Source organism: Oxyura jamaicensis, chromosome 5, assembly GCF_011077185.1.
Source record: "Oxyura jamaicensis isolate SHBP4307 breed ruddy duck chromosome 5, BPBGC_Ojam_1.0, whole genome shotgun sequence".
Classification (NCBI taxonomy): Eukaryota; Metazoa; Chordata; class Aves; order Anseriformes; family Anatidae; genus Oxyura; species Oxyura jamaicensis.
The window spans coordinates 62341436-62368197 of NC_048897.1; the positions used below are offsets into that span (position 1 = coordinate 62341436).

Genomic DNA, 26762 nt, shown 5'->3' on the forward strand with positions numbered 1-26762 from the left:
CCGCGGGCCCCGGCGCTGGGCGCAGGCGCAGGGCGGTGGTTGCCGGCGGTTCCCGGCGCGCCCCGCTGACGCCGCGCGGTTGCCAGGGCTCGGCGGCCGGCGCCCAGCGGCCGGGCACTGCGGCAGGGCCGCGAGGGGGGGGGGGGGAGGGGAGGGCGGCCTGAGGGCAGCCCTCGCTGCCCTTCTCCAAAAAAAAACAACAACCGAGCAAGCACACGGCAAAGCGGCCAACGCCCACGGCCGATCCGCCGCTTAGGAACAGGAATCCTAGAGCAGCCCCCGCGCCACCCGCATCCTGGTGCTTCAAGGTTTAATTGCGGAGGTTTTGTTCTCCGTGTGACTTAGGAGAAAAGGAGTTGCGCTTCCCCTTCCTGCCCGCTTCTGTTCCACGCAGCCAGCCGTGCTTCCCACGAGAAAGGCACCCCGAGTGCCGGCCGGGGCTGGGCTGGCCAGGGAAGCCGGCTGGGTTTCCTGCCGCCCGGCCGCCCCTCTTGCCGAAGGTCAGCAAACATCTGTAACCTCTGGGGGGAAGCCGAAGAGGGCCAGTGGCAGATGTCTGACACCACCCGAGCTCCTGCAAGGTGGAATGAATCGCTCGTGTAAGACACTCGAGCGTAACGCCGTGTCAGACATCAAGGAACAGCGTCATTGTTGAGAATGGTAAAGAAAATAAAAGCAAGACACTCGAGGAGAGTCACAACATGGTGAAAGATTCCTCTTAAACTTGGGGTGCTATCTGTTAAGGGGTTAGGGGTTTTTTGATACATGGTCTGGAAATTAAATGTTTCCTGTTTGCTTTGTAGTGGTACGTCCATTGCAGTTCTATTAAAGCATGAGCAAGAAGCTTTTGGACTCATTCCTATGTGACTGAGTACTACTTGTATACAGACAGTATCAAATACAGTACGTGGTGAGTTGTGTTTATACCTAGCTTTTATTACAGACCGAACAGTAGCAGCCTCACCTTAGCCTTCAGAATGTTGGCATACATTCTGTGTAAGCAAAAGCAGGTTCTTTACACATCTCACTAGGCCCAGGGAGAGGAGATGTACGCCATGATGCCGAGTTGGGCCTGTGCCAGAAGGGCTGTAAAGCAGTATGCAGGGCAGCACATCAAACCCTGTGCGTAGCCAAGCGTCAGCAGGAAGGACGGAATGAAAGCTGACTTTTTAAGGCACATGATAAAAAGAGATACTCAAACATGAAGGCGCTATCTAAAAAAACTCATACAGATTTAATAAAAATAAACACTTCTGGTCACAAAATCCCTTTTTTAGATCTAAAACAGAAGCTGCAAACTTCCAGGCTGAGGGAAACTAGAGAACAATTTTTTGATTTTTTTTTCAGGTGTGTATACAATGATCTAAGGCAAAAGAAAGTTAGTACCTATGTACCTGTGGAACAGAGGTAACATTAGTAGAAGACAGAGGATAGATAATTTTCACATGCTGGTGAAAAAAAAGAAGAAAGAAACTGAATAACTTATAATCTCTAAAAACTGGAAAAGACAGATCATAAAGGGAAATCATAGTATGTCACAAAAAAAGTCCAAAATTACCTTGTATCCATTAGCAGTGCCTGCATCTTTAAGCCCATTTGCTATTCTGATACCAACATGACAACTGATGGCTGTGGCTTTTCCTGATGGCATAATTCCTGCTCTCTACTCTGTGTTCACGTGGCATAGCATGCTTTCAGTGCATGGCAAGCAGAGGTGCATGGTGTTCCTACAGCACCTTGCAAGAAGAATAACTACTTAACTGATCAGGAAAAGGCTGTACGTAGCGCTTGCCTGTGTTACAGATTTTTCTGTTGAAATTCTGTGGATGGACTTCTAAAATGGGCAGTTTCTGGAGCTGTATTGAATCACACACTCTCTGCAGCAGTGGTGGGCACATATCAACACAGCAGCCCTGTCTGAGCTATCAAGAAGAAAAAAAAAAAAAAAAAAAAAGAGGGAAGGAAAGAAACCAAACAACACAGCAATTCCTCCAAGTAGGCCATTAGCATTACCCTGTAACTTGCTATCTAGGGAAACATATAACCACTGGGCAAATATTAAATTTCTGTGAATCAAAAAATGGAAGTTCATAACTAACTGTAGAAAATACCATATAGGTGAACAGTTTGCTTGCCATTCTGTTTAAGACTTTTTCAAGCTACTTTATCTAAAAAGAAACTTATTTTGCCACAGTAAACTTTCACATATAAATACAGGTTGTCCAAACCATTTGTTAAGAAAATATTTAATGAATTGCTGATTTTTTTCAATAATATCAACTAATTACTTCTGTAACACTAATGTTATGAGTTCTTTTTCCTGTAAGACAGTTTTCATGAGAATAAATGGCCCAGACAAACCAAAGTTTTTTGTTTGTTTGTTTGTTTTTATGAAGTACTGTAAATGCCCCCATAATACCTGAGGTCTTTATTTTGAAAGTTACATTTAAATATCCACAAAGACCTTAAACATAACTGTTGAGATACAATTCAATGTTCTTCAAGGTTCTTTTCCCCATCAAAGATGTGATATAAAAACCATACAGGTTCTAATAAATAAAACAGTAAATTAGATGAAGATACCTAAGAAAGTTACTCATTTATGAACACATCAACATTCTTGTATCCTCTTCTTGGATATTTGAATGACAGTGGGCTGATATATTAATAGAGTTTTTTATTTTTTACTTCTAAATGGATTTAGTTGTTCTGTTTGTAAACAGACTTTTTAAAAACAGTAACTACTTAATGGAAATAAACTACCCTACATGATAAAGAGCTACAATATCATTTTATTTTAGACATTAAGTTAGCAGACATCCTCCAGCCAGATAAAAGGATTTTTTCATTACATATTGATCTGAATTCTGTGCAAATACTTACACACTGTATGTCATTAACGACAGATTCCTGTTTACTTCTTTATTAAGAAAAATGAGCTGTAATATGGACGTTTCATTTATTTCAGGTAGATAAGGGACCATGTTCTTTTGCAAGAGCATTTACAGTTGTTATTATTAAAAAAGGCATTTTCATATGTTAAGATAGAGAAAATATTAATTCATGAGTATTTACAGTCACCCATGTTTAAAAGCATTGCTAAGTTGTGTGCTTTGTTTTATGTATTTCTAAAAAGAAGTGTATGTTCTTCCTCAGACTTCTGCTTCTAAACATTTTACTGTGGCCTCAGGCTTGGATTTAGACTCTTCTACCTTTTTTCCATTATTCTTTGTTTCCTTCTCAGGTGTCTTGTCATTTGACTCAGCCTCTTTGAGAGCTGTAGTTTCAACCATTTCTTTTTTCTGATTCTTGTATGAAAATGGGAAGGTTGTCTTGTACCTTTAAATAGGAAAAAAAAATAGTAAAGCAGCAACACTGACATAGTTAGGTAGCATTACTCAAAATGCTAAGTATCTAGAATTAGCTTTCCTTGCCATACTCAAGACTAAAGTCCACAGAGAATAGTGGCAAGCTGGATCATTGTACTGTGAAAGCAATATGCTTTTTAAAGAAATATTTTTATATTAGGTTTTTCCTTTAAACAGACAGTGCATATTCAGGATTTGTGGTACATAATGAAAACGCAAGCTGGGCTAGGATGTTAGAAATACATACAACTTTTTGATATTTAATGATCTTCTGTGTTGAAGATCTGTATAAGTTACTCAAATTAGTTCAACATATATATATATATATATATATATTGTGAACAAGAGTAACATCTACTCCCTTAAGTCTGACATTGAAAAAAAAATAAAATAAATAAAGCTGCATAAACAGTCTTTTATATAAACAGATACACACTTCAATGAAGCAACACTTCAGTGTTGTTGCTGTTTTGGCAGACACAGAAATGTTCCACACTAGGCATGCTTGATCAATCAAAGATAGGTAATACTTGTCCTTGATTGCTTTTCTGAAAAAGGGAATAGTAACAGCAAAAACAAACTTTATCTGCAGAGCAGGGATGAAGATTTTGTTCTTTGTCCTACGCTTATGTCATTACATCTCTGATATTAGCTATATAAGTAAAATATTCACTGACTGTACTCTAGAAGTTAACTCAGTACAAGGGAAAAGAAAGAAAAAACTTACTTTTTGATGTAGCAGACTGCTAGAACAACTGAAATAATGAAGAAGATGACTGCCAGTACAAGGAGTGCTGTGGGGATACCTAGAGGAAAAAGTGAAGTAAGCATAGAGTTTTTTATTTATTCTTAATTCAGACTTTCTAAAGGCTTATGAACATAAATCCAGATTCTTCTTAAGATTCTCCTTGTGTAGGAGGTACATACATGTAGATGTGCAGAAGAACAGAGGTATTAGGGATCTCAAAATGTTTGTTACTCCTGTTCATTGTTTTGAGAGATTGAAACAGGTATTTAGGCAGTCCATGACAGATGTTTGTCTAATCTGCTCAGTGGAGAGTTTTTACAACTTGCCAATAAAATGTTTTTGTAACAAATCATCTTTCTAGTTAGATTTTTTTTTTAATTATTTTCTCTCATATTTAGTCCATTCCTCAGTTGCTGTATGTTAGGCTTTGTTATTCACACCTCATACCTGCAGAACAAAGCACTATTCTCCTTAAAAATTCCATGGCTTCTATTATTTTTAAGAGCCCGCAGACTCTTCTGTTACTCTGAGCACATGGTATTAGCTAAGAATTTTTCAGGAATATATTCACCCCAAATCACATTAACCAAAATTGCTTTCTAGTATTTCATACTGAAATACTATCAAAAAGTATAAAGTCATAACAAAACCTTAAAAAATAATTAAAAACAAACAAACAAACAAAAAAACTCTGCCTTGTATGATTTGCCTTTGCAAAATGTATGCTGGCGTGGCAAGCAAAACCAGTAGTAAATAGTTTTCCTATTAACATCTATATAACTAACCAGCTCTCCTAGCTGAAGAGCTACCATACATAGCCTTTACCTCCAAAGACAACGCCATCATTCTTAAAGGCAGCCTGGGAAGTGTAGTTAGGAGAGTCAATTGGTGAGTATTCTTCTGGCATTTTTGTAGTAGTCCCTTCTGTTGGTAATATTGTTTCAGTTACACATATCACCCGAAATTTCACATTTTTCAAGGCTCGTTCCGTCTCAGTTGCGTTAGGCACTACTGTGATGTTTTCAGTTAAATCTGAGCCTGAAGAGGCAGTTAAGTCTGTTGCTGCGCTTGATGATGGTCTAGTTGGAGTTGGATCTGGTATACATGAATTAATTTGAACATCTGCAGTAGAGAAAGGAAACACGTAAAGGTTATGCTTCTGTTAGGTTTGTACTTACTGCACACACATCTACAGAAATTGTTACCCAGCCATTCCCCTCTGCAAATTATTTGTTGCCTTATCCAAATCAGGCATGCTTATTTCATATGTGTAGCTAAGACACCAATTATCACACTGAGGGTAACGAAGATGATGCAGGGCCTAGGGGAAGACATATGAGGAGTGGCTGAGGTCACTGGGCCTGTTCAGCCTGGAGAAGAGGAGGCTGAGGGGGGAACCTCATTGCAGTCTACAGCTTCCTCGCGAGGGGGAGTGGAGGGGCAGATGACCTATTCTCCGTAATCACCAGTGATAGGACCCATGGGAACGGTGTTAAGCTGAGGCAGGGGAAGTTTAGGCTGGACATCAGGAGGAGGTTCTTCACCGAGAGGGTGGTTGCACACTGGAAAAGGCTCCCCAGTGAAGTAGTCACTGCACTGAGCCTGTCTGAATTTAAGAAGCGATTGGACTGTGCACTTAGTCACATGGTCTAAACTTTTGGGTAGACCTGTGTGGTGCGAGGAGTTGGACTTGATGATCCTTATGGGCCCCTTCCAACTCAGGATATTCTATGATTCTATGATTATGCCCTTTTTACCATTACTCACATAGTTAAACACTTGGAGTAAATGCAATGCTCATTTTGTATTTGCATACCAATAATCTATTCCTCCTGAACAGTACTTAGAGTAATAATCCATATTAAACACACACACACACCGACCTCCTGCAGAACAGAAAGCTTAACTGCAGATTCAAGCTTCAGAAATATTCCAAAATATATAACACACTTTAAGATAAATGCTATTTTAGGTACCTTTTATCCTTATGAGGTACCTTCCATGACCTAAAGGGGCCCTGCAAGAAAGCTGGAAAGGGACTCATCAGGGAGCGATAGGACAAGGGGTAATGTTGTTAAACTAAAAAGAAGGGATGTTTAGGTATTCGGAGGAAAATCTTCACTCAGAAGATGGTGAGGCCCTGGAACAGGTTGCCCAGAAAAGCTGTGGATGCCTCATCCCTGGAGGTGTTCAAGGCTGGATGGGGCTTTGGGCAGCCTGGTCTGGTGGGAGGTGTCCCTGCCCATGGCAGAGGGGTTGGAACCAGATGATCTTTAAGGTCCCTTCCAACCTGAGCCGTTTTGTGATTCTATAATAAAAACCTAAATGACAGAGGCTCTTTATTTTTTTTCTGCCATAGTTTTCAAATGTTTTTGACATTACAACCACGAAGAAAATTGACAAAATGAGCTTCTATCAAATGTTTTCGCTAAGACATACCTAGAACAGGCAATAGTTTAACTATTAAGATGAAGAAATGCAGAATCATCCCTATGTTAAATATACATTCTTATTTTCTCACCATTCAGCAAACTTAGGTCCACTGAAGAGACCTCTGAAGATCATCTAGCCCAAACTTCTGCTGAGCAGGATCACCTAGAGCACATTGTGCAGGATGGCATCCAGGCAGGCTTTGAATATCTCCAGAGAAGGAGACTCCACAACCTCTCTGGGCAACCTGTTCCAGTGCTCTGTCACCCTCACAGTAAAGAAGTGTCCCCTCATATTCAGCTGGAACTTCCTGTGCTTCAGTTTGTGCCCGTTGCCTCTCATCCTGTCGCTGGACACAACTGAAAAGAAACTTGCACCATGCTCTTAACACTCTCCCCTCAGATAATTATACACACTGATGAGGTCTCCCCTCAGTCTTCTCTTTTTCCAGGCTAAACAGGCACAGTTCTCTCAGCCTGTCCTCATGCAACAGGTGCTTCAGTGCTCTAATCCTCTTGTGCTGGGGAGCCCAGAACTGGACACAGTACTCCGGGTGTGGCCTCACCAGGGTTAAGCAGAGGGGGATCACCTCCCTTGACCTGCTGGCAACACCCTTCCAAATACAGCCCCGGATGCCCCTGGCCTTCTTAGCCAGCACAAGGGCAAATTTGCCACAATGGCAAATTGCTGACTCGTGATCAGCAATTCAATTTACAGTCCTTCAAATCAAAATGCCTAAATAATAAAAATCTATTAAAAGTATTGTGTTGACATTACAGAATGGTAGAAGCAACTCTTTTATAAGAGCTTTCATGGCAGCACCAACTTATTAATTTGGATGAACGGAATGGACCTTCTGTATTGCTTGAAAGCTTCCCCCCACAGAGCTAAATACAGCTAGACAACATTTAAGATCAGGGGAAAATAGCTACTAGGTGATAAGAACTCATCTGTTACGATTTTTTTCATGCAGATATTTAAAAAAAATAAAAAAATCCAACCCAAACACAAGAAATGTAGTTGTTATTCTTACATACCTGAAGAATTGAAGCAGTAAACCATAAATGTTTTAAAGTGTTCAGCATACCATGGCACCAGTCCAACATTGCCCTTACCACATTTCTTGTTGGATATTAGCCGAGGAATTACAACCAATCCATCTTTCACCCATCCATAGCTACAATAAAAAACATCAGTCCTTTTAATATCAGATTTGTCACCAGCCTCATGTTAGGTAAAGGAGTTCATTGAAGGTAATGAGACGCTAACTGATATCATATACCTGCATGTTTCAAAGCCATGTTTCAAAGCCTTTTCAACCTGGTCTTTACTTGCCAGTTGTAGATTCAATTGATTGCATGCATTACTTGCTTCTGAGAAGTTCACTTTCTCCTCAAGATAAAGACCTACACCTGTGATCCTGCAAGGTGGAAGCGTGGAACCTGTAATTTAGACATAAATATTCAAGGTTAGTATTGAATGCTAACATTTATTGGAATTTAATTCAAACTGCACGTTCTTAAAAGTTTCTAGCTTGAGGATAGTAGAAAAGTAATTTCTAGCAAAAAGACATACAATAAGAAGTTTTCTCAATAGTCTAGAATTTCAAAAGGTTTAACTGTTATTAGACTAAATGCATATCTAGTTGTATTTGTGTTGTTGCCCAGAGTCAGCTTCTTAGTAAAGCTGCTGTTATTTGTCAAACTTCTTCATTCAAAATATGAAAAGTAATCAGACAGACAGTTCTTCCTTTTTTTATTTTTTATTTTATTTTATTTTTTTATTTTTAATTAAAATGATAAAACTAGCAGTTGTACTCAAGCACTAGACTGGATTCTGTCAGTATAACATTCTTACTAGAAAGATTTTATTACAGTTCCTTATTCCTCCTAAATTTAACTTTCTTTTCTAGCTTGGCATGATATGTTTTTCCCCAGGCACTGTCATGTGTTGAATTTACTGAGTACTTGGCAGGAAGCAGGTGGTAGGAAAAGAGGAGATACATGGGTGAATTTGACACTTTTCCACTATTATTCTGCAACTCATCCAGCTTTTTCAGAAAGCCACAACTTGCAAAATATCCATGACACCTGCACTAGAAAAGGCATAGCTAATGTCTGATTACACCTGCTCCAGTTTCTTAGTATCTAGTCTTTCTTTATCTGTATTAAGTACACAGGGCAGAATTCAGAATTTGACACAGACATGGAAAAAGATAATACTCTTTTGTCTCCATGTTTCCCCAGAAGCACATGCTAGAAATTTTTTTTTTTTTTTTTTTTTTTTTGAGTTACCTTCAGTAATGCCATGTTAAATGAAAAGGAATAGCCTGTATGAAAAAATCATCTCAAAACAGCTTCAGATACCCCAGGAAGAAAATCCTTATACCTTGGCAAAATAAAATCAAGGAAAAAAACAAACAACAAAATGCAACTCGAATAACTGAATACAGTAGGGACACTTCTTGTATTTATGCAAGCTTGCAAACATTTCAACATTTTATTGCAAATATTTCAGATAAGCAATAGCTAAAGTTGTTACTTGCTGGATTTCCTTTCCAGACTCTGTGCCTCCCAGGTACATACACTAATGAACACTTCATAAAACCTGTGCATCAGACAGCAGTCAGTCCACAAACTCTTAAGGGAAAATTAAATGACACCTGTAGATCCACCTCATCATTTCTTAGCAAGGGAAGTTAAATTGAATTTTATGAAAGAAGTCATAGAACTAGCAGCCAAGCCACTCCTACCATGAGAAAAACAGATGTCTCATCTTGTGTGGAGGGCAAAAAGAAAGGCAGGCTTTCTGGTCCTGTTCCCACTGGGTGTTGTGGGGTTGGAAATGGCTTTTGATAAGAGATGTTCTTAAATTTAGTTTATTGGGATTTAAATATTGAGTAAAGCAATCATGGAACTTGGTGAATTTATCTCAGCAGCAATGGATGTTCTGGCCACCCATTAACACACAGCAGGTAAGACAGTGAATACCATAGCAGTCCCTATAGTAAAATCACGGCAACAACCAGGCCTGACTTTAATGTAAGACCAGCCAGACATGTTGTATGAGGCTCCAGAGAAGCACTGTTGCTCAGTGGTGTGTGTTAGGCATCAAGGACCTCAAGTCTATCCAAGCAGTCCCAATGTAAAGATGATTCACAGTATCAAATTTCTTCCATGTTACTGTCAAATGTCTTCATGAATATCCTCCTGTATTTCTTCATTTCGTTCAAACTACTTCTGGTGTCAGACAGGTACTCCAACATTAAGTTTTCTAAATTCCCTTTTGTTAACAGGGAACTCTCCCAGTCCTCTTGAGATTATTATTTTTTCTTCTGGATCTTCCTCCACCTAAGCTGCTGCTATTCTGCAATTCATTTCCATAGTTTTCAAGCCCCCCCATTCCTTGTCTAGGATGCCTAATTCCTTTCTTCCTCTACTACTTTTTATACTCAGACGTGACTCTGTTTGGTTAATTAGTCAATTATTTTTCTATCTTTACATTTGAACTGATATATATATATATATTTAAAAACATTATGTTGAGTATGGGTTTCTCAATGACCAGCTTCACAAATTTAAAATAAAGCTGCGCAGCTGATTGAATGGAATTTCCTGAAACCGTCGGAAGTTGCCTAGATGCTTGTAAACTGTTACAGTCTTTAGTAAATCAATTACAGGACAAGTATTTTTTACATGAGAATTGTATAATAGATAGATAACACAATAAATATGTAAATTCAGTAACAGAAAATTAAGTCTTAAGTGGTAAGAAAAGTGATTGTAGGACATGGACCAAAGTTTTATCTTAGAATTTACTAAGCTCTTTAAAACATAATGGAGAAGTGAAAGAAACATTTTGGAAATGTTTTCAGCTTCAAACTATATTCCAGATGGGTTTACAGTACGCAAAAGAAATCCATAAAGAGAAGAGTAACCTCTTCAAAACTTTTCATCACCTCTTAAATGACCTCTGACTTCTGTACTAAAGATGACTGAGTTTGTACAGGAGACAGACTAATCCTATAGAAGCTTATCCTTTTGGGTCCACAAGTTGCCCACGTGTCCTTTTAGCTTTGCTCTATTGAGTTTATCTACTAGTAACAGGACGTCTGTGTTTTGGGTCCTCTGTGAACAGTAATTTTACTGCGAAAGGTGGGAAAAAACGGACAGAAGAATCTCACAAGACAAATTTGTCACAGGACAGGAAGAAAATAATTTGCGCAGGGTACAGGTATTGCATTTACTGTGCATGAATTCTCCTCTTGCTTTTCGGAGAAGCTGTTGTTTCTTGATCTCTTCTTTGACCCAGGCCCTCACTCTGATATGTTAGAGAGTTGAGTTTGGCTGCTGATGTCAGGGAGCAGCAACAGTGAGGCTGTTCCACAAGAAGAGATGAGCCAGAACCGTAGAAGCTGTGGGTGACAGTAGCACAGGCAGGACAGTGCCCCACCAACCAGGGCACAGCCCTGTGGTACCTAAGCAGGGCCACACTGTGGCAGGTTTGTGGCAGCTTCTCTGCACTAGCAGAGAGAAAGAGAACATGTCAGATGCAGGGTTCATCAGAAAGTTCATTTGGGAACAGCAAGAGAAGGTGCTACTTGTAGCACATGCCTGAAGTCCATCCTGGAGACAAGGCTACCTATGGTCCCATCTGTGAAGCCCAGCAGCAAAACAGCACAGGATCCAGCTGGACTGGGCACAGGCATACAGAGCTCCAAGGCACAACTGCAGGTGGGCCATGAGATTAACGGGAACAATGAACTGATGAGCTGAGGGTGCATGAGTAAGTACCCTAAGTGAGGCTTAGATGGGAACTAAGGATATCCTAACAGTTGGAAAGGATAGTTTAAGCTGTTTCCCCAGCAAAAATAAATTCAGTGTGATTGGGATCTGTAGAAGAATCTACTGTTGTTAGTAAGTACCTCAACCATAGAATTTCAACAGGACTTGAGCATCTAATTCACTCAAGCCCAGTCGCTTTCAGAAGCTTTTCTGTAGATACGAAAATCAATTATCTGCAACAATGACATAGTGTTCTTGGATAGAACAAACATTTACTCCTACAATGAAACATCTGGAAACATCTGATATACATTTGGTATCTACAGATATCCTGGCAGCTACTGGGGTGGGGTAATTTTACCTGTCAGGGCAGCCATACTCCACCATAACCGCTCTCGTACTCCCCCTCCTCGAAGGAAAAGGGGGAAAAAATAAAATGGAAAGGGCTCAAAGGCTGAGTTAAGTACAGGGAGATCACTCACCAGTTACCTTCACATGCAAAACAGACTCAGCATAGGGAAACTACTAACTTGTTACCTATAACTAGCAGACTAGAATAGTGAGAAACTAACACTAAAAACACCTTCCTTCCATCTGCCCTCTTCTACCTCTTTACTCTGAGCAGTGCAGGGGAATGGGGGCTGCGGTCAGTCTGTAGCACCTCTTCTCTGCCGCTCCCTCACGGTCCCTCTCTGCCCCTGCTCCACGTGGGGTCCCTCCCACGGGATGCCGTCTTTCCCAAACTGATCCTGCAGGGGCTGCCCACAGGCTGCAGCTCTTCGAGAACTGCTCCCACACTGCTCTGTACCATGGGGTCCATCCCCCAGGAGCAAACTGCACCAGCACGGGTCCCCCATGGGCAGCAGCTCCCCACAGGCCCCCTGCTCCTACGTGTGCTCCTCTCCACGGGCTGCAGCTCTGGCCCGGGGCCTGCTCCTGCGGGGGCTCTCCATGGGCCGCAGCCTCCTCCAGGCCACATCCACCTGGACCGGGGGCCCCTCCACAGGCTGCAGCGTGGAGATCTGTTCTGTGTGGGACCCATGGGCTGCAGGGGGACAGCCTGCTCCACCAGGGGCCTCTCCACAGGCCACAGGGGAACTGCTGCTGCCTGCCTGGAGCACCTCCTGCCCTCCTGCTGCACTGACCCTGGGCTCTGCAGGGCTCGTGCTCACTCCTCTTTCTCCCAGCTGCTGTTGAACAGCAGGTCAGCAGGGTGTTTATTTATTTATTTATTTTCCTCTTTCTTAAATCTGCTCTTCCAGAGGTCAAACCAACGTTGCTCCCTGGCTCAGCCCTGGCCAGCAGCAGGTTCCTTTTGCAGCCAGATTAAACTGCTATCTGATACAGAGCAGCTGCTGGGCTCTGCTCACAGGGACAAGCCCTGCAGCCCCCCACTACCAAACCCTTGGCATGTAAGCCCAATACATAAGGTTATGAGGCATCCACATTTCCCTAACTTACATAAGAAAGGAGTATTACATGACCCTGATTCAAAAATAGGCACATACAATAGCATTGAGGGAAGTGGGTTATCTAAGAACTGTATGATAAAATTTGAAGTTGGCAATTCCCACTGCTAATTTTTCAGACAGATAGTTTATATAGAATAGAAACTCCTGCATTGTATTCACCAGATACAAGCATGCCTGCTCTGGGGATGAACCACAAGATCCTGGCACACATTTCCTTCAATTTTGCAAATCAAGAGTCTGTCAGGATATTGCCAAATCAGAGGAAAAAAACAAAACAAAACAAAACATTAACAATAGCAATAGCATTTTCACAGATCTAGCTTCACACACATGCTTTCTGAGGATTGTGTAAAACTATTTGCTATGGTGTCTTCAATAATATAAAGTCACATTTCAATAGTTCCAAACTTAATCCTAAAGGCACAACCGAAATTCTAGAACAAGCAGTTCTATAGCATTTACATAGCACTTGAGCTTATCAAATCATTAGACAAAGAGTGAAAGATTTCCCCTATATGTTAGAGTATTTTTCATTGCATATTATGAAAATCTATATTATGAAAATCTTGTGGTTTCCTATGCTAGCAGGCCTATCTTCAAACAGACACTTTTCCCCACTTGGTTTGCAAATATATATATATATATTTGTGAGTACTTTACTGTTCAACTAGGATATTTTAAAAAGTGGAACTTTACATACCTGTTATAAAGTAATTTTGAGCCATGAATGTCATAACCCAGACTGAAAACACTGCTGAGGTAACTCCAAAATAAGTTGTCATTGTCACAGACTTGGAAAATTGAGAAATTCAAGGTGATTTGTCTTCTGTGCTGAGAAAAGGTAAGATGTTGGATACTGTCAGACTACCTTTGAATCTGCCTTTGAGATGACTTCTTGAAAGCAACTTCCAGCTGTCACTGCACTGCTTCATAGAAAGGATGTCAGAGCAAATGTGTTGACTATCCCACACAAAGGTGAGGTCACTGACTGGAAATCCCTAATCACCTTTAACTCTTTCAGTATTTGCTGGAAAATTTAACTACTGCTGACGCAGAAAACACAGCTGAGGAAGGGAGATAAGACTGGTAGACTGCTAAGTCAGTAAACACTCTGAAAGTTTTTCTTTTGTTATTTTTTCCTGTTTTACTGATTAACAACACATTACTCATGCTGTCTATTTATCTGGTAAATAAACATAATTATCTATTGTATCACAGCAAAGAGAACAAAAATGAGCATTTTTCTTTTAGAGTTAGAAGAGCATCCATTCCCCACTGTCCTCTATGCCTTGATATAGTGCTTTTACCTTCCTTTGCCTGAGAGTTGCGATGCAGAAATAGGTATCATAATGCAGAGGTAATTTGATAGTTGGTTTTGAACAGATTTGGAGATGTGCTAAATGGGATTCCTTGTGAGACTCTAGGGGACTGGCTTTCACCATTGTCCCTATCACATCTGTCTTCTGTGAAGTTCCAATAAACAGTTATTTCAATAAACTGATTCAAATCACAGATAATCCCGGCTGCTATAACTTAGTCAACCTTCAGAAAGTATTAGTAGAGAAATGTGGCACAGGTCCCATTTTTACAGCAGCATATACAACGGTTATGTGGATACTACCATACAGACATCTACAGAGCCCAGTGGCAGATGCTGCTGTGGTTAATGAAATGATGTCTCTACTACCAGCAAAGAAATTTAAGATCTGGTTGTGTTTGGGCTGTGGTTTGGAACTGAATGTTGGCAAAGCTCCTTGAGATCTGAGACAAATTTCTTACTCTAATTTCTGTTTTGCCTCTGTTGTGCTATACTTACATGCTTCTAGAGACAATCTGCAATACTGTAATCAGACTGTCAACTGAAGCAAGTTCTAAATGAATTCACTTCAATCCATGATATAGGAGAAATTACTAGTTATTCTGCTGCTCTCATGTATTAGCGGTCTGTGACAGTAAAACACTGAGAATAGTACACAACACCTGACCATCTCCATGCTTACCTTGAACTGCTAAATATTCCCTACCCTGAAAAATTACTTCCAAAGCTGGATTTCTCAAGAGAGACATTTTAAAATTGCATGCTAATTGTCCTGTCACGATTTACCACTTTATGCCAATTGTTCTCATTGCAGCAAAGCTCCTTTAGTCAAACTCTGTCAACATTCTTGATGTTAAATACAATTTTTAGCTGAAAAATATGAGATGAACACCTTGGTAACACTTAACAAAAATACAAGTTCCTTTGGTTTTGTTAGAGCAAAATACAGATTTGGAGAGAAAAAAAATAGAATGATGAAATGAGCCTTAACTTTTTTTTTTTTTTTTTTTTTTTTTTTTTTTTTTTTGGTCGGTTTCTTCCTTTTTACTTGTCAGCTCTTGCAAAATTATGAGGAAGATCACTAATCTGGACTGCAAAGCTAACAAAAGGTTTCTAAATTGTTTACGGGTCTTTATCTTAACTTCTCTGGTGCAAAAACAAACAAACAGCTTTCTGTTGAATGTGTTTAATAAGCATTTGGCCAAAATATTTATTGTAAGCTATAAAGAAAATCCCATCAGCTCATATCTATGTGCTTCAAAAAGTTGAGCATTGCTAAACAGAAGACTTTTGTGCTGGGGAGAACAGACTGTTCTCTACAATCCTTTCTAAAGGAACCCTGAAGCATCAACAATGGAAATAGAAAGAAGTTAAGAAGAAAAAGATGTTTATGTGAAAAATACAAATAAGAGGGTCTGTTTTCCTGGTAACAGCCATTCCTTTCCAGATTGTCATTGTCCCAGAGTTTGTCTCCCTGAAACAGGCCACCAGAGATTCAGCTGTCACAAGTATGTTCTTCACAGAAATAGAGCCGTCTCTTTCCTGAAGATCTGGCAGTTCAGATCGCCACAAAGCCCAGGCTTCCCAGGCCTCCCAAGCCAACAAGAACACCACTCAAAGAATCCTAACCTCACAGTCTCCTTTACCTTTCAATCTTCCATCTCCTCAGCAACCCGCAGCCTCTCTCTGAAGCAGGAGTTAAACTCTCTCCAGGATATTTCAGTTTCCTCTCATTTGTTTTTAGGATATGACAAGGATGACCCTGCTTACAAACACTTTATCAAAATGGGAGTTTGCTTGATCCTTCTATATCATTTTTCTGAAGAACTGAAAGACTAAGAACAAGATCTTTGGTATGTGTAACATGACACTACATTATGAAGTTGGCATTTCAGAAGAAGATAGCCATTAATATGCAGACAGAGCACATATGAAAAATAAATCTTTAAGTAGCAACATTGAGGACTTTGAAACCATACTTTTATTTCAAAACTCAAGTATGTGATACTATACAGTACAATACCAGCACACTGGTGCAAAATCTTACAATGCTACAAATATAAATATGATACACAAAAATAGTGTTCTTTTAAAATTCCTCTTACTAGAAACATCTGTGCTGTGCAGGAGAAACAATAAAACGTGTCTTGTTAAAACAAAAAAATAAATATTGCACCTCAAGAAAACTATTTCAATATTAATAGCATAAATAATAAATCTATTTCTTGTTATCTGATGTGATCTTTGAACACAGAAGTTTTTTTTAAAAAAACGTGTTGCTGTTTTTTTTAAACAGATAAAGAAAATTAATATCCAACAGATAAAGCTACATCTAGAATAGGTTTTGATCTCAACCTAGTTTTCTATCAAAAAATGTGTCTTCATTAATTAACTGAAAAATGTAAGCAAAAATATTTAATGTGCTGTTAGTCACTGTGGTCTGTCATTTTTAGTGGACGGTTTTCTCCAACTAGGTATAAAAAAAAAAAAAACAAACAAAGAAATATATATATTTTCATCAACTTCATCTTTTAATCCCCATTGAAATCTCTTGCCTCTTTCTGTCCGTTCCCCATAACAATTAGTAACTTTGTGGCTAAATTACACTCACCTTAGACATGCAAGTAATTCAGTTCTAATCAGTACAACTACTTATGGAAATTTGCCCTTATGCAAAAAGTCCGCGAAAAGCCCATGTGCAGAATTCCAAAAGAGAATGAAGATCCTGTTCACACACTGACTAACAGAAATTTTGCACATGCCTAACATTAAGCAGTTGTAGAGTCTTATTGATATCAATAACTTTCTACATGTACTTAAAATAGGGTGTTGGATCAATATCAGTGCAGAGGTGAATAAGAGCAAATAAATTCAATAGAGGCATTGTTAACAATTTTTCCTCAGTACACTAACATGTCCACTGTCAAACTCAAGTATGTGCTATATTTTTTGGCATATAAGATTCTGAATCTTCAGGACTATTTACCCAGAATTTTTATTGCCTTATTATGTTACCAACACTGTTTCTAAAGATTTTTAAGTTAAAGAAGCTGGTTCTAATAAATAAGTATTGAAAGAGCCACTGACAAGTTTCTTTAAATAATGGAAGTACATGAAATGTCACAGTACTTCTTAATAATTAGATACTTTAAACATATACCAAGTAATTTGCAAGAAACTCTCTTTGGTCTTATTCTTTAGCAATTACAGTATCAGACCAAATGACACTTTCCCATTATCCTTTTTGAACTTCCTTAAACACTCTATACTTTACTCCTCAAAACAAAACAAAAATGTGTATATATATATATATGTTATATATATGTTATATATATATATATATGTATATATATATACACACACACACAGATACACACACACACACACACACAAAAAAACAAACTACCAACTGCTTATGGATTTACTTACTTTTCCCCCCAAAGTTGGTAATGGTCTACCTTTATTTTTTTTATTTTTTCCCCCCTCCCTTCTCCATGTATTTTTATTTTAACAAAGATGTAGCTAGAGATGCAAAAAACAAAATTCACCAGCAGGACATTTGTTACTAGTGCCAGACACATGAACTAAATTTCTGATTGCATTAGAAACCTTTTCTGTGATGGTTAGCTTGAGTTTCAGTGTTTACACCAAAAGAAAATAAGCCTACATTATCCACATCTGAGCTGAAATTACAGTACTTCATAATGTTCTTATTTGTCCGTAAAACAGACTTGTTAGTCAGAATGTGCCAAAAGAATTCAAGACACAAGAGTGCAATTAAGTGCCACACTGATTTTGATATTGTGGTTAGATTCAAGCATACAGCTATGGAAGACAAACATAGTTCATTTTTAATCAGAAGTGGTGTTTGGCAGGTACATATGGTATATACCTTGAGTGACATACGTTTTGGTCTCAGTCCTAGGCATGGATTTCTTTTTTGGGATAATGGCTTCACCCTTTTGAAACTGCTTATGTCTAAAAATTGCAGGTTTTCGTATTCCTCGGTAGCAACTCACAACTCCCAAACAGGCAAAACTGTTGAAAAATCTGTTGAAAAATCTGGGCAAAGATTAATCTGCCATGACCTGGTAGTTTAGCTTTGAAAGTTTATCAAAATAGTTATATACTTGGCATAAGATTCTGAAAATTAACTACTAAAACATGCAGTGACCTCTATGGTCATCACTACTTTCATGTCCTCACTCATATAGGCACCTGTATGGTTTGGCAGTGTACAGAACTATGTTCCTACTACAGATCTCAAATGACATCCATTTCTAATATTAACAATATGTCCATTTACTGTGATTATCATAATCTGTGATTACAGACAGGTTTGAAGATTTTTTTTTTTCTTTTTTGAGGGATTGGACATGTGTTCCATATCCAAGACTGATGTATATTGGACTTCAGCAACACATCTAATTGTCTAAACAATTACTTTTTGCTGTAATGTTTAGTGACTGAGTGGCATAAGCCACACAATTGTTCAGATAAGTAGCAAAATTTGTTACAAAGCATGTCTGTGATACCTCAGAAGTTCCAAGATCTATTGGACAATATCAACTGTACTACCTAGACTTCATTTTAGGTTTTGTTGTATATCCTACTCAAAAAAAGAGGTGGTCCCATTCTTAAAGTGTGTCATAATAGGTACTTAGTATTCCATTTAAATAACCATACAGATAATTCCGCTTATGAAATTACTGTATCAGCAAGGCATGTGGTCTGATCATTTTAACATGACATAGAAGGCTTTCTATTTCTACCCAATTATAATGAATAAAAACATTAGACTTTTAAAGCCCAAAGGAATTAAATGCCATTAATACTTGAACAACAACAAAACCTGACCAAAACACAAATTCAGGAATTGCAAAGTAAAGCACTAACTGCAAATATAGTTTTAATGATTTTTCTTCAAAACCATAAGAGAGTTGTCAACATCTTGTGTAAGTTTTTCTTGCTGGTTGCTGATTACTGCCACAACCTTATCATGATTACATATTACTTTAATCACATCAGTCATTTACAGTAAGAAGACAAACATAATTCTTTACCAAATTATCATTTTGGCAAGCAACGTTCATAACGTATCCTCAAACTTTGGGGTGGAATAACTCACTTGTGCAACAGATGACATACACCAAGCATAAAGATGACTAAGCACTACCTTTACCAACTGTGTTCTAATACTGTGCTTTCTCCTGTATCATAAATACATGTTGTTCATTTATTATTCAGTGCGTTGCTCATGTTGGAATCCTGAGTTCCACCATGAATATTGATGAACAGCAGAACAGCTGGCTTTGCCTTCAGCTCCCTCTGATATTTCGTCACAGGAGTTGTATGAATGGTAGATTCCCAACACCACAGCAAAAATGATTATCGCAGCCACTACCAGCCATACCACATTCCAGTGTTTACACAGTTTGGGGTACAGAATATATAAATAATTAATGATGACTTCAAGTCTGCTGTAAAACAAAAAGGAAACAGTTATATAGTAATATTAGGCAAATCAATTACCTTAAGCTTTTAAATTTGAGATGTTTCATAGATGTACTGTGCATCGCTTCTCCTCCAAAGACAAAGAACTTAAGTTCTTTCAAGAGTAACTGGACACTCAAATATGGGTGATATTTGCAAGATGACTGTAGACAGCTACCAAGCCATAACCTTGGCTTCTATTTCTCCCACCTGTCAACTGGCAGATCTCAGAGCTTGACACAATTTTAAATTCTGCCTTGCTCACAGCTTGCTCAATTAAGCTAAACATTATAATATATTCATATATTCATGTATTCATGTATTCATAATAATATATTCTAAACATCTCATCCTAAGAGTTTAATGACTAGTGAGATGGCTGCCCTTCTGAACATGGCTGAAATATCAAATTAACGGATGTTTATAATCATAATAATCTGGGAATGAGTCCCTTGGGATCAGGTAGAGGTCCCTACCTTATTTTGGGTTTAGACATATTACTTGCTTTGGCCAGTATTCAATTCCTCTGTAATGCAAAAGTCTCTTTGCTTTTAAAAATGCAGGAAATTGCAGGTATATCAAATTGGGTTGGTAGAACCACGTGGGAAACAATCAACTCTAAAAAAGCTGAAAATTTCAGAAAAGTTTTTCAGTCAGGTACAAATGCTTCAGGTATGATATGCAGAGGATTCAAGGGTCCGTACCATAGGCAAAGAGCATCGGGTACAGATGAATGTAACAAATGTGTCCCTCTGCTGAAAGGCAGGCTATGCTAACTCCAGCATAATGTTCTGCAGCATTTATAGAGATTCTAGAGGGAGCAAGTATCTGCCTTGAGTCCAGCATAGCTGAGGAGTTCATGTTAATCTGCATTCAGCTTGTAGATGTACTGAAAGATTCTTAGGTGAATAGAGTGGCTAGGACCTTTTGGAAATGACATATGACACAAACTGGGGCATCACATTCCTGAATTACAACTTTCATAAGGCAATGCATGTCTACTGAGAGATGCACTTTAGCATCTAAAAAACTTTTGTGGATTTTATTTTATTATTTTCCTCAACTGCACTAACATGGAATATGCCATTCTGTGAAATTAGTTGTTTGCAAAATCCTTCCCTAGACCGGAAGAAAACATGCTCAGATAATAGCATAAAATATACATGGTTGGGTACCAGAAATACAAAGTGGCTCTTATTGTATGGACACATCACACCAGTGTATCACCTGCTTTTCAGTTTTTTTATCTCATCATCATTTTCACTTTCTTCGTGCTCATCATGACTTTCTTTTGGTGTCTCTTCATCTTCTTCCTTCAGCTCCTGAAGTTCTTTGGTTTTCTTCAAGCCTTCCTGATAGCTTTAACACAAAAAGAACTTTTCTTAGTCTAGCCTGCTACATAAACATGTTCCTATGTAAAGAAAAATTAGCTTTACATTTTGTCACGTACAATAAAACACAGTGTTGCTGTAGCACTCAAACAAGTGAAAAGATGAGCTAAAGACTATGAATATGCCACAGAGCCACACTTCCTTAATAGAGGATTATCTTAGATCTATTAGTAAATCCTGAAAAAGCAATAGAGGGTTATTTTAGTTCTATTAGCAAATCTTATCTTGCAAAAGAAAAAAGGTTATAGTCCTTAGCAGAGCACTATAGTACAGTCTATAGTAAAGTGAGCATTTCTGCTTATTGTTATTTTAATCGTTTTGACCACCTACTCTTTTTGTTTGTTTGTTTTGTTTTTGAGAATAGATAGAAATCAATGCAAAAGATAGATGACTTTGGATCTGCAGAATGAGATCCAAACTTTTGTCTCCCTACACTAAGTTTTTTGCTTGACATGTGGAAGCAATAGATGCCAACGTTGTTAATTGCCCCTAGACATGTTCTGTAAAGCAATTTGCCACACAAATAAAAGTTGATGTCTACTCTGTTCATTTCCACATACACCTTTCAGAATAAGCATTTTAGAAAGTTGTTTTGGGTTGTCCTATTGTGAAGCTGTGTACTATCAACATATGAACACCCATCTAACTCAGAATCTCTAACTGCTCTCCCCCAGACTGGCTAACATAAATAATGGATGAAAGTGAACAGCCACAATGCAGATACAAGTGATGCTCACTCACATTGCATCCCATCCTGCTTCAATTGTGACCATCTTCTTGGAGCTTATATCAATTATGTTGCTTATTTAGCATTTAGAATCACACAATAAAGAATACATCTGGTAGCACATATTTAAGATTTAGTTCACGTAAAATATTCCCACCCTTTGTTATATGCTTCCTCTTCTATCTTGGCTTTAGTTTCAGGATTGATCTCATCCAACCCACTCTGTGTTAGTGCAGAAGTTGAGGTTTCACAGTCAGGCTCTCCATTAGTCTTTCCACTGCCGAGACAAAAAAAAAAACAAAAACAAACAAACAAACAAACAAAAAAAACACACCACTGATGAAAGGTATTGTATTTGGAGTATATTCAGTTTGTGTGACTCCTGATTCTGTAATGATCAATCCATAAGGATCTCTGAAGAAAAACTGAAGGAAAATCTGACGTTTGATAACTTTTTCTAATTGAACCAGTAAGAAATATTAATACTTTTTCTTTTCCTTCAGAATTTCTGTACAGCTTCAAAAGATGATCTGAATCTGGCAGAGTTCTGTTAAACTGTAACAACCACTGGCAATGCTTTTTGCCATAGTTCATAGCTTTTGTTTTTCCACTTGTTGCATATTTTCATTTTTCGTAAAGTACAGAGATAAAACAAAGACATAAGATATTTTTTTTCCTTTCTCAGCACTCATCTGAAGTATGTGAAAGTCAATATCCTGTACTGACTTGTGATCTGAATTCCTTTAAATTTTTAATTTGCACAATATTTAAAGCATCCTATCAAACTTTAATTCAACTTAGCATTTCAGATATTGTATTGTGGTACTGTAAGCAGTCTAAAACACCAAAGTAATAGTATTATTAATTAAAAAACATCACTGATTTGTTACTATGTTTTACTTCTGAAACATCAGCAAGCAGCTTCCTTAGAATATGCAACATTTCTTGAAAGAGCTAAGTATTTGGAAAGGTGCCTGACAATTTTATTTATGCTTTCTACATAGATTAGATATAAGAATAATGTGTACACACACAAGGGTTTGCAAATGCAAAAATACTTGTATCCATAATGTTAATAGTTTACAAAGATCTTGTACAACAGATTGAATATGCTTTCTGTTCTCATCCCAGTATCATGTTTTCATATCATCCACCTTTGTGGATCTTGTTGCAATTTATAAGTCCTAGAAAAATATAGACATTGAGATACTGGCTTCTCTAACAGCCTGGAAAAAAAAAAGTTTCGTATCTCTATTTTTTTTTTTTTTTTAATACAAACTTCTTAGGCTGTTATAACTAAATTCTCAGGCTGTTAAAACTAAAATTTCAATCCTATTGCTTTAATTTAGCTGAATGTTTACGTTTACATGTATACTAAAAAATAATTACTATTCAATTTAGCCATTGTTTTGACTTCTATAAAATTTTGATGATCTAACATTATAAATTATACTTCTTAGTTTCATTTTTTTTCTATTCATGTAAATTTCAAAACCTACATGACACTGGATATTGTAGTGTTTCAAAATATAATTCTTACCAGCTGGCCATATGTTGAGAAGGTAAGAGCAGAAGAATTTAAATTATGCTGACAGTAAAATTTAAGAACATGCATACCCAGGGTTGTTCATGACCAACTTCAGGCACAGCATTAATTAATTCCAGAAAATATATATAAAAAATCCACATGTATTATATGTAACACTCTTAGTTTTGCTAAGTTCTAAAGGTAGGCCCTACTCAAATGTATAATCTCCTGCTGCATCTTTTACCTCATGAGTTTCAATGACTGTTGGATCATAGCAGACTAGATTTAGTTCTGAGACACTGCTTCTAAATTCTTTGTACATAAAAAAACAATACACCATGATATAGTATAAAATAGTTACCACACCTTGGAATCAGCTTGAGTCAATAGTGTGCCACTGATTTCCATACCTTATGCCTTTGTATAATTTCTGTCAGGAAAGATTGAAATTATACCAGTAACAGTTTCATTTCATACTAAGATTCAATTGGTAATGAAATGACCTAGAGAAAACTCACTTCTCTAGAAGTGCTGGCAGAACAGGAGTAGATGCTAGATTGCTCCTTCCATTGCTCGGTGATTCAGACTGTAAGTTGAAAATGAGCAATAAATGCTACATCCATGAATCAATTTCAAACGAGTCTTCAGTAAAATGACAAAGTCGATGTGCTACTTAGGTTTTCTTCCCATACCTAACAGCAAGGTATCTTTAATACAGAGCTCACAAGTGACTCCCTCTACCCACAATAAACACAATAAACACTGGACTTGAGCACTATAACAATTTTTCTGTGGCATTCCCTTCTACAATTTTTTTTTTTTTTTTTTCCTCCAAGAAGGTATCAAGTCTCTCTTCGTTATATATTGATCACTAAACAGTAAAATATTCCCTTACACGACAGAAATTACCTTTGTCCATCCCATTCATTAGGACGTAGTCAAATTTAACCAATTAAAGGGTTTACATTTTTTAGTAACTATGGCTTGGCCCTATGCAGAAGTGTTTTAAACAAAGCCTTGTAGCTTTCAGCTGTGGGTTTTACTTACTAGGGATGGCATTGAAGGTATAGGTGAAGCTGTTGGTGACTGACCAGGAATGTTCAAGGAGTTAAATTTAGGAACAACTGCAACACTGACTCGCCTCCGAGGCATATTCTAGGACAAAGAACATTATTTTTTTTCTGTCATACAACAAAATAGGCCAAAGAAAAATTCTGAAAGTTAAGAGGTACGTCAAATATGTAGGTTAATGTCAGCAAGAAGACATTTAAGAGAGTTAGCAGCAAAATTATAGTAAACTGCTGTTAGGTCTGTGAACATCCCCCAGACTTCCTATCTACTAGTGCTTCTATCTTGCTAGTACTATCTGGCATGGCGAGTGCTTAGTGAGAATCAAACTTCTGTACAGGGAAGTTTCACATTTTTTTTTTACTCCACTCTGAAAGTCCAGTAACAAAAGTGACACAGGAGGCATATTTTAAACTGTCAGTTCTCATGAAAGGCTATTATCTTTGGTTAAGCCAGATACGTACTGATACCAGGAAAAATACCAGAAGACCAGAAAATAATGAAGTTACATATGATACTCATCTCTTGCTATGTACCTATTATGATATACTGTACTCACCAGGATATAGTGCCTTTTTTAGTTTTTATTTTTAATAAAACTACACATTATTACAGAAACAGTAACATCCATTCCCTCCACAAAAGAAGAAAGCTTACCCCCCCCTTGAGTTGTTAGGTATTTATCTAGCATCATGTGACATTGCTTACATTTCCCAAAGACCATGGAAATCCTTCATATGTTAAACATGTGCTAGTTTTATACAATATATTATAGCTCAAGTGTAGATCATATAAGTCTGCATTCAGTAAGAAGCCAAATAATTTATCTATGTTATACAAGTAGTGAAATCTATGCATCCCACTGAGTAAAAAAGCACACAAAAAAACACAAGCACATATAGCATCTAACAGCATCATCTTACTGCATATCCAAATATTTCTAAGATTCTGCTCTAGATAACTTGACAAAAAATAAGTTCAGCAGGTTTACCAAATATATACATGGGATCACCTACTCTACGGTCCTGGATCTAGACAGGACCAATTTTACCTATTTATTAATGACAGAGGTACACCTAATGTACTCCTAACAAAAGGGAAGATTCTTCCTGCTCAGCACTCAGAAGTGATAGGAATAAATTAAATATAAAGAAGTACAACCCAAATAAAAATATGAAAAGAAATACTAGACTCAGTAATGCCTCTGACCAAGTTTCATGATGGTCAAACCAGGACTTAGGTCTCTCAAATAACTAGTTATTTTATGAAGTTTTAAATAAACTTGGACTCCAGCAACAGGCAGTTTCAGAGAAATAAAATGGTGGTCTTGTTAATGTTATTAATCAGTCAAGTTAACACAATCTGAAATAATCTCCCCTCTCTCAATACTTTGTAAAGACAGACAAGATATTCTGATGGCAACTGAAAAACAAGCCACACTTAAAAAAATATTATTGACATCTATCTTCTGAACATGATATCATACTTAAGGTAATGAAAATGGTATGTTCCTGGAATCCCTCAAATAGAAAGGTTTGATCCAGTGTACTGCTTCTTCACTGAAGAACTAGAGCAATGCAAAGGACCTAAGCCACTTTCTGCAGCACCAGTATGTGGCCTGGAATATGACTCTTCCTAAATAAATATGTCCCTTTATGATTCACAGCAGGCATTATTGGTATTCCATAGAGTCAGCCTTAATCAGACATGCAAAATTACAAAGCATTTACACTAGACTACATGAATAATATTGAGAACTAACCATTACTATATTTTGAACACAGACTATAAGACTGAATATATGTAGACAAAGAAACTTCACTACATAAAATGTTCACTTAATTTTCTTTGTATTGCAGAAATACCTTTCCAACAGTAAGAGACATGGATCTAGATGAACGAGGTACTCCATCTTCTGCATAAAAACAGAAAAGAATAGTCTTAGAATATATGAGTAATAATAGAGCCCTTGCTTGCATTTCAAACTCAGACATACTCAATATCTGTAGTGACTGCATATTTATCTGTCATACAGTTCTGGCCTCAATTTCACCTGTAGAAGATACAACTTAAACAGAAACAAACAAACAAAACCAACTCTACAACACACACAAAACACCCATTACTATCCTTACTTATTAGATAAAAGCCTACTGTTTGCCTCCTTCTGTACGCTTTTTATGTAAGTTTTTTCCAAAAGAAAATATTCATATTTAAGGTTCTGGCAAGCTAGGAAAGATAAAGTAAAAAAAAAAAAAGTATTCTGCAGTAATAAAATTTTGCTATTAACTGTCATTTCAGAGGTAGCTATATTAAAAGCTGTGTAAGCTTTGCACATTCCACATTTGCACATACATTAGAGGCCAATAAAAATTTTACTGAATCTCATCAGAATTTGATAAGTGACAGCGATTTTTAAATTACCGTACTGTAGC

General features: G+C 37.7%; 3 protein-coding genes across 26 annotated transcripts in view; all 3 read right to left on the reverse strand.

The window, feature by feature from the left end:
• The window catches only part of RNF141 (ring finger protein 141), a 16684-nt gene extending 16654 nt beyond the window's left edge, over positions 1-30 (reverse strand). Inside the window, exon 1 of the mRNA XM_035326855.1 lies at positions 12-30. The gene's annotated coding sequence lies outside the window, so the exon portion shown is untranslated. The remainder of the gene's footprint in view (positions 1-11) is intronic.
• A 2603-nt stretch (positions 31-2633) lies between these two features.
• Positions 2634-13784, reverse strand: LYVE1 (lymphatic vessel endothelial hyaluronan receptor 1). Its single transcript, XM_035327851.1, has 6 exons — positions 13503-13784; positions 7829-7988; positions 7584-7723; positions 4942-5238; positions 4096-4174; positions 2634-3339 (listed from the first exon to the last, which is right to left on the reverse strand). Exons 1-6 carry the CDS (start codon positions 13582-13584, stop codon positions 3153-3155), a joined length of 945 nt encoding a protein of 314 aa, XP_035183742.1. The 5' UTR covers positions 13585-13784; the 3' UTR covers positions 2634-3152.
• A 4655-nt stretch (positions 13785-18439) lies between these two features.
• IRAG1 (inositol 1,4,5-triphosphate receptor associated 1) overlaps positions 18440-26762 on the reverse strand; it is a 98153-nt gene continuing 89830 nt past the window's right edge. For 22 of the 24 annotated variants that reach the window (XM_035327846.1, XM_035327840.1, XM_035327828.1 and 19 more), the window contains 6 exons: positions 26193-26242; positions 24307-24414; positions 23778-23845; positions 21889-22008; positions 20841-20972; positions 18440-19600 (listed from right to left, as the gene is read on the reverse strand). In XM_035327846.1, coding sequence (XP_035183737.1) covers positions 19360-19600; positions 20841-20972; positions 21889-22008; positions 23778-23845; positions 24307-24414; positions 26193-26242 — 719 coding nt within the window. In that variant the 3' untranslated portion in view covers positions 18440-19359. Of the gene's footprint in view, positions 19603-20840; positions 20973-21888; positions 22009-23777; positions 23846-24306; positions 24415-26192; positions 26243-26762 lie in introns of all 24 variants that reach the window. The other 2 variants (XM_035327848.1, XM_035327847.1) reach the window with 2 other exon arrangements.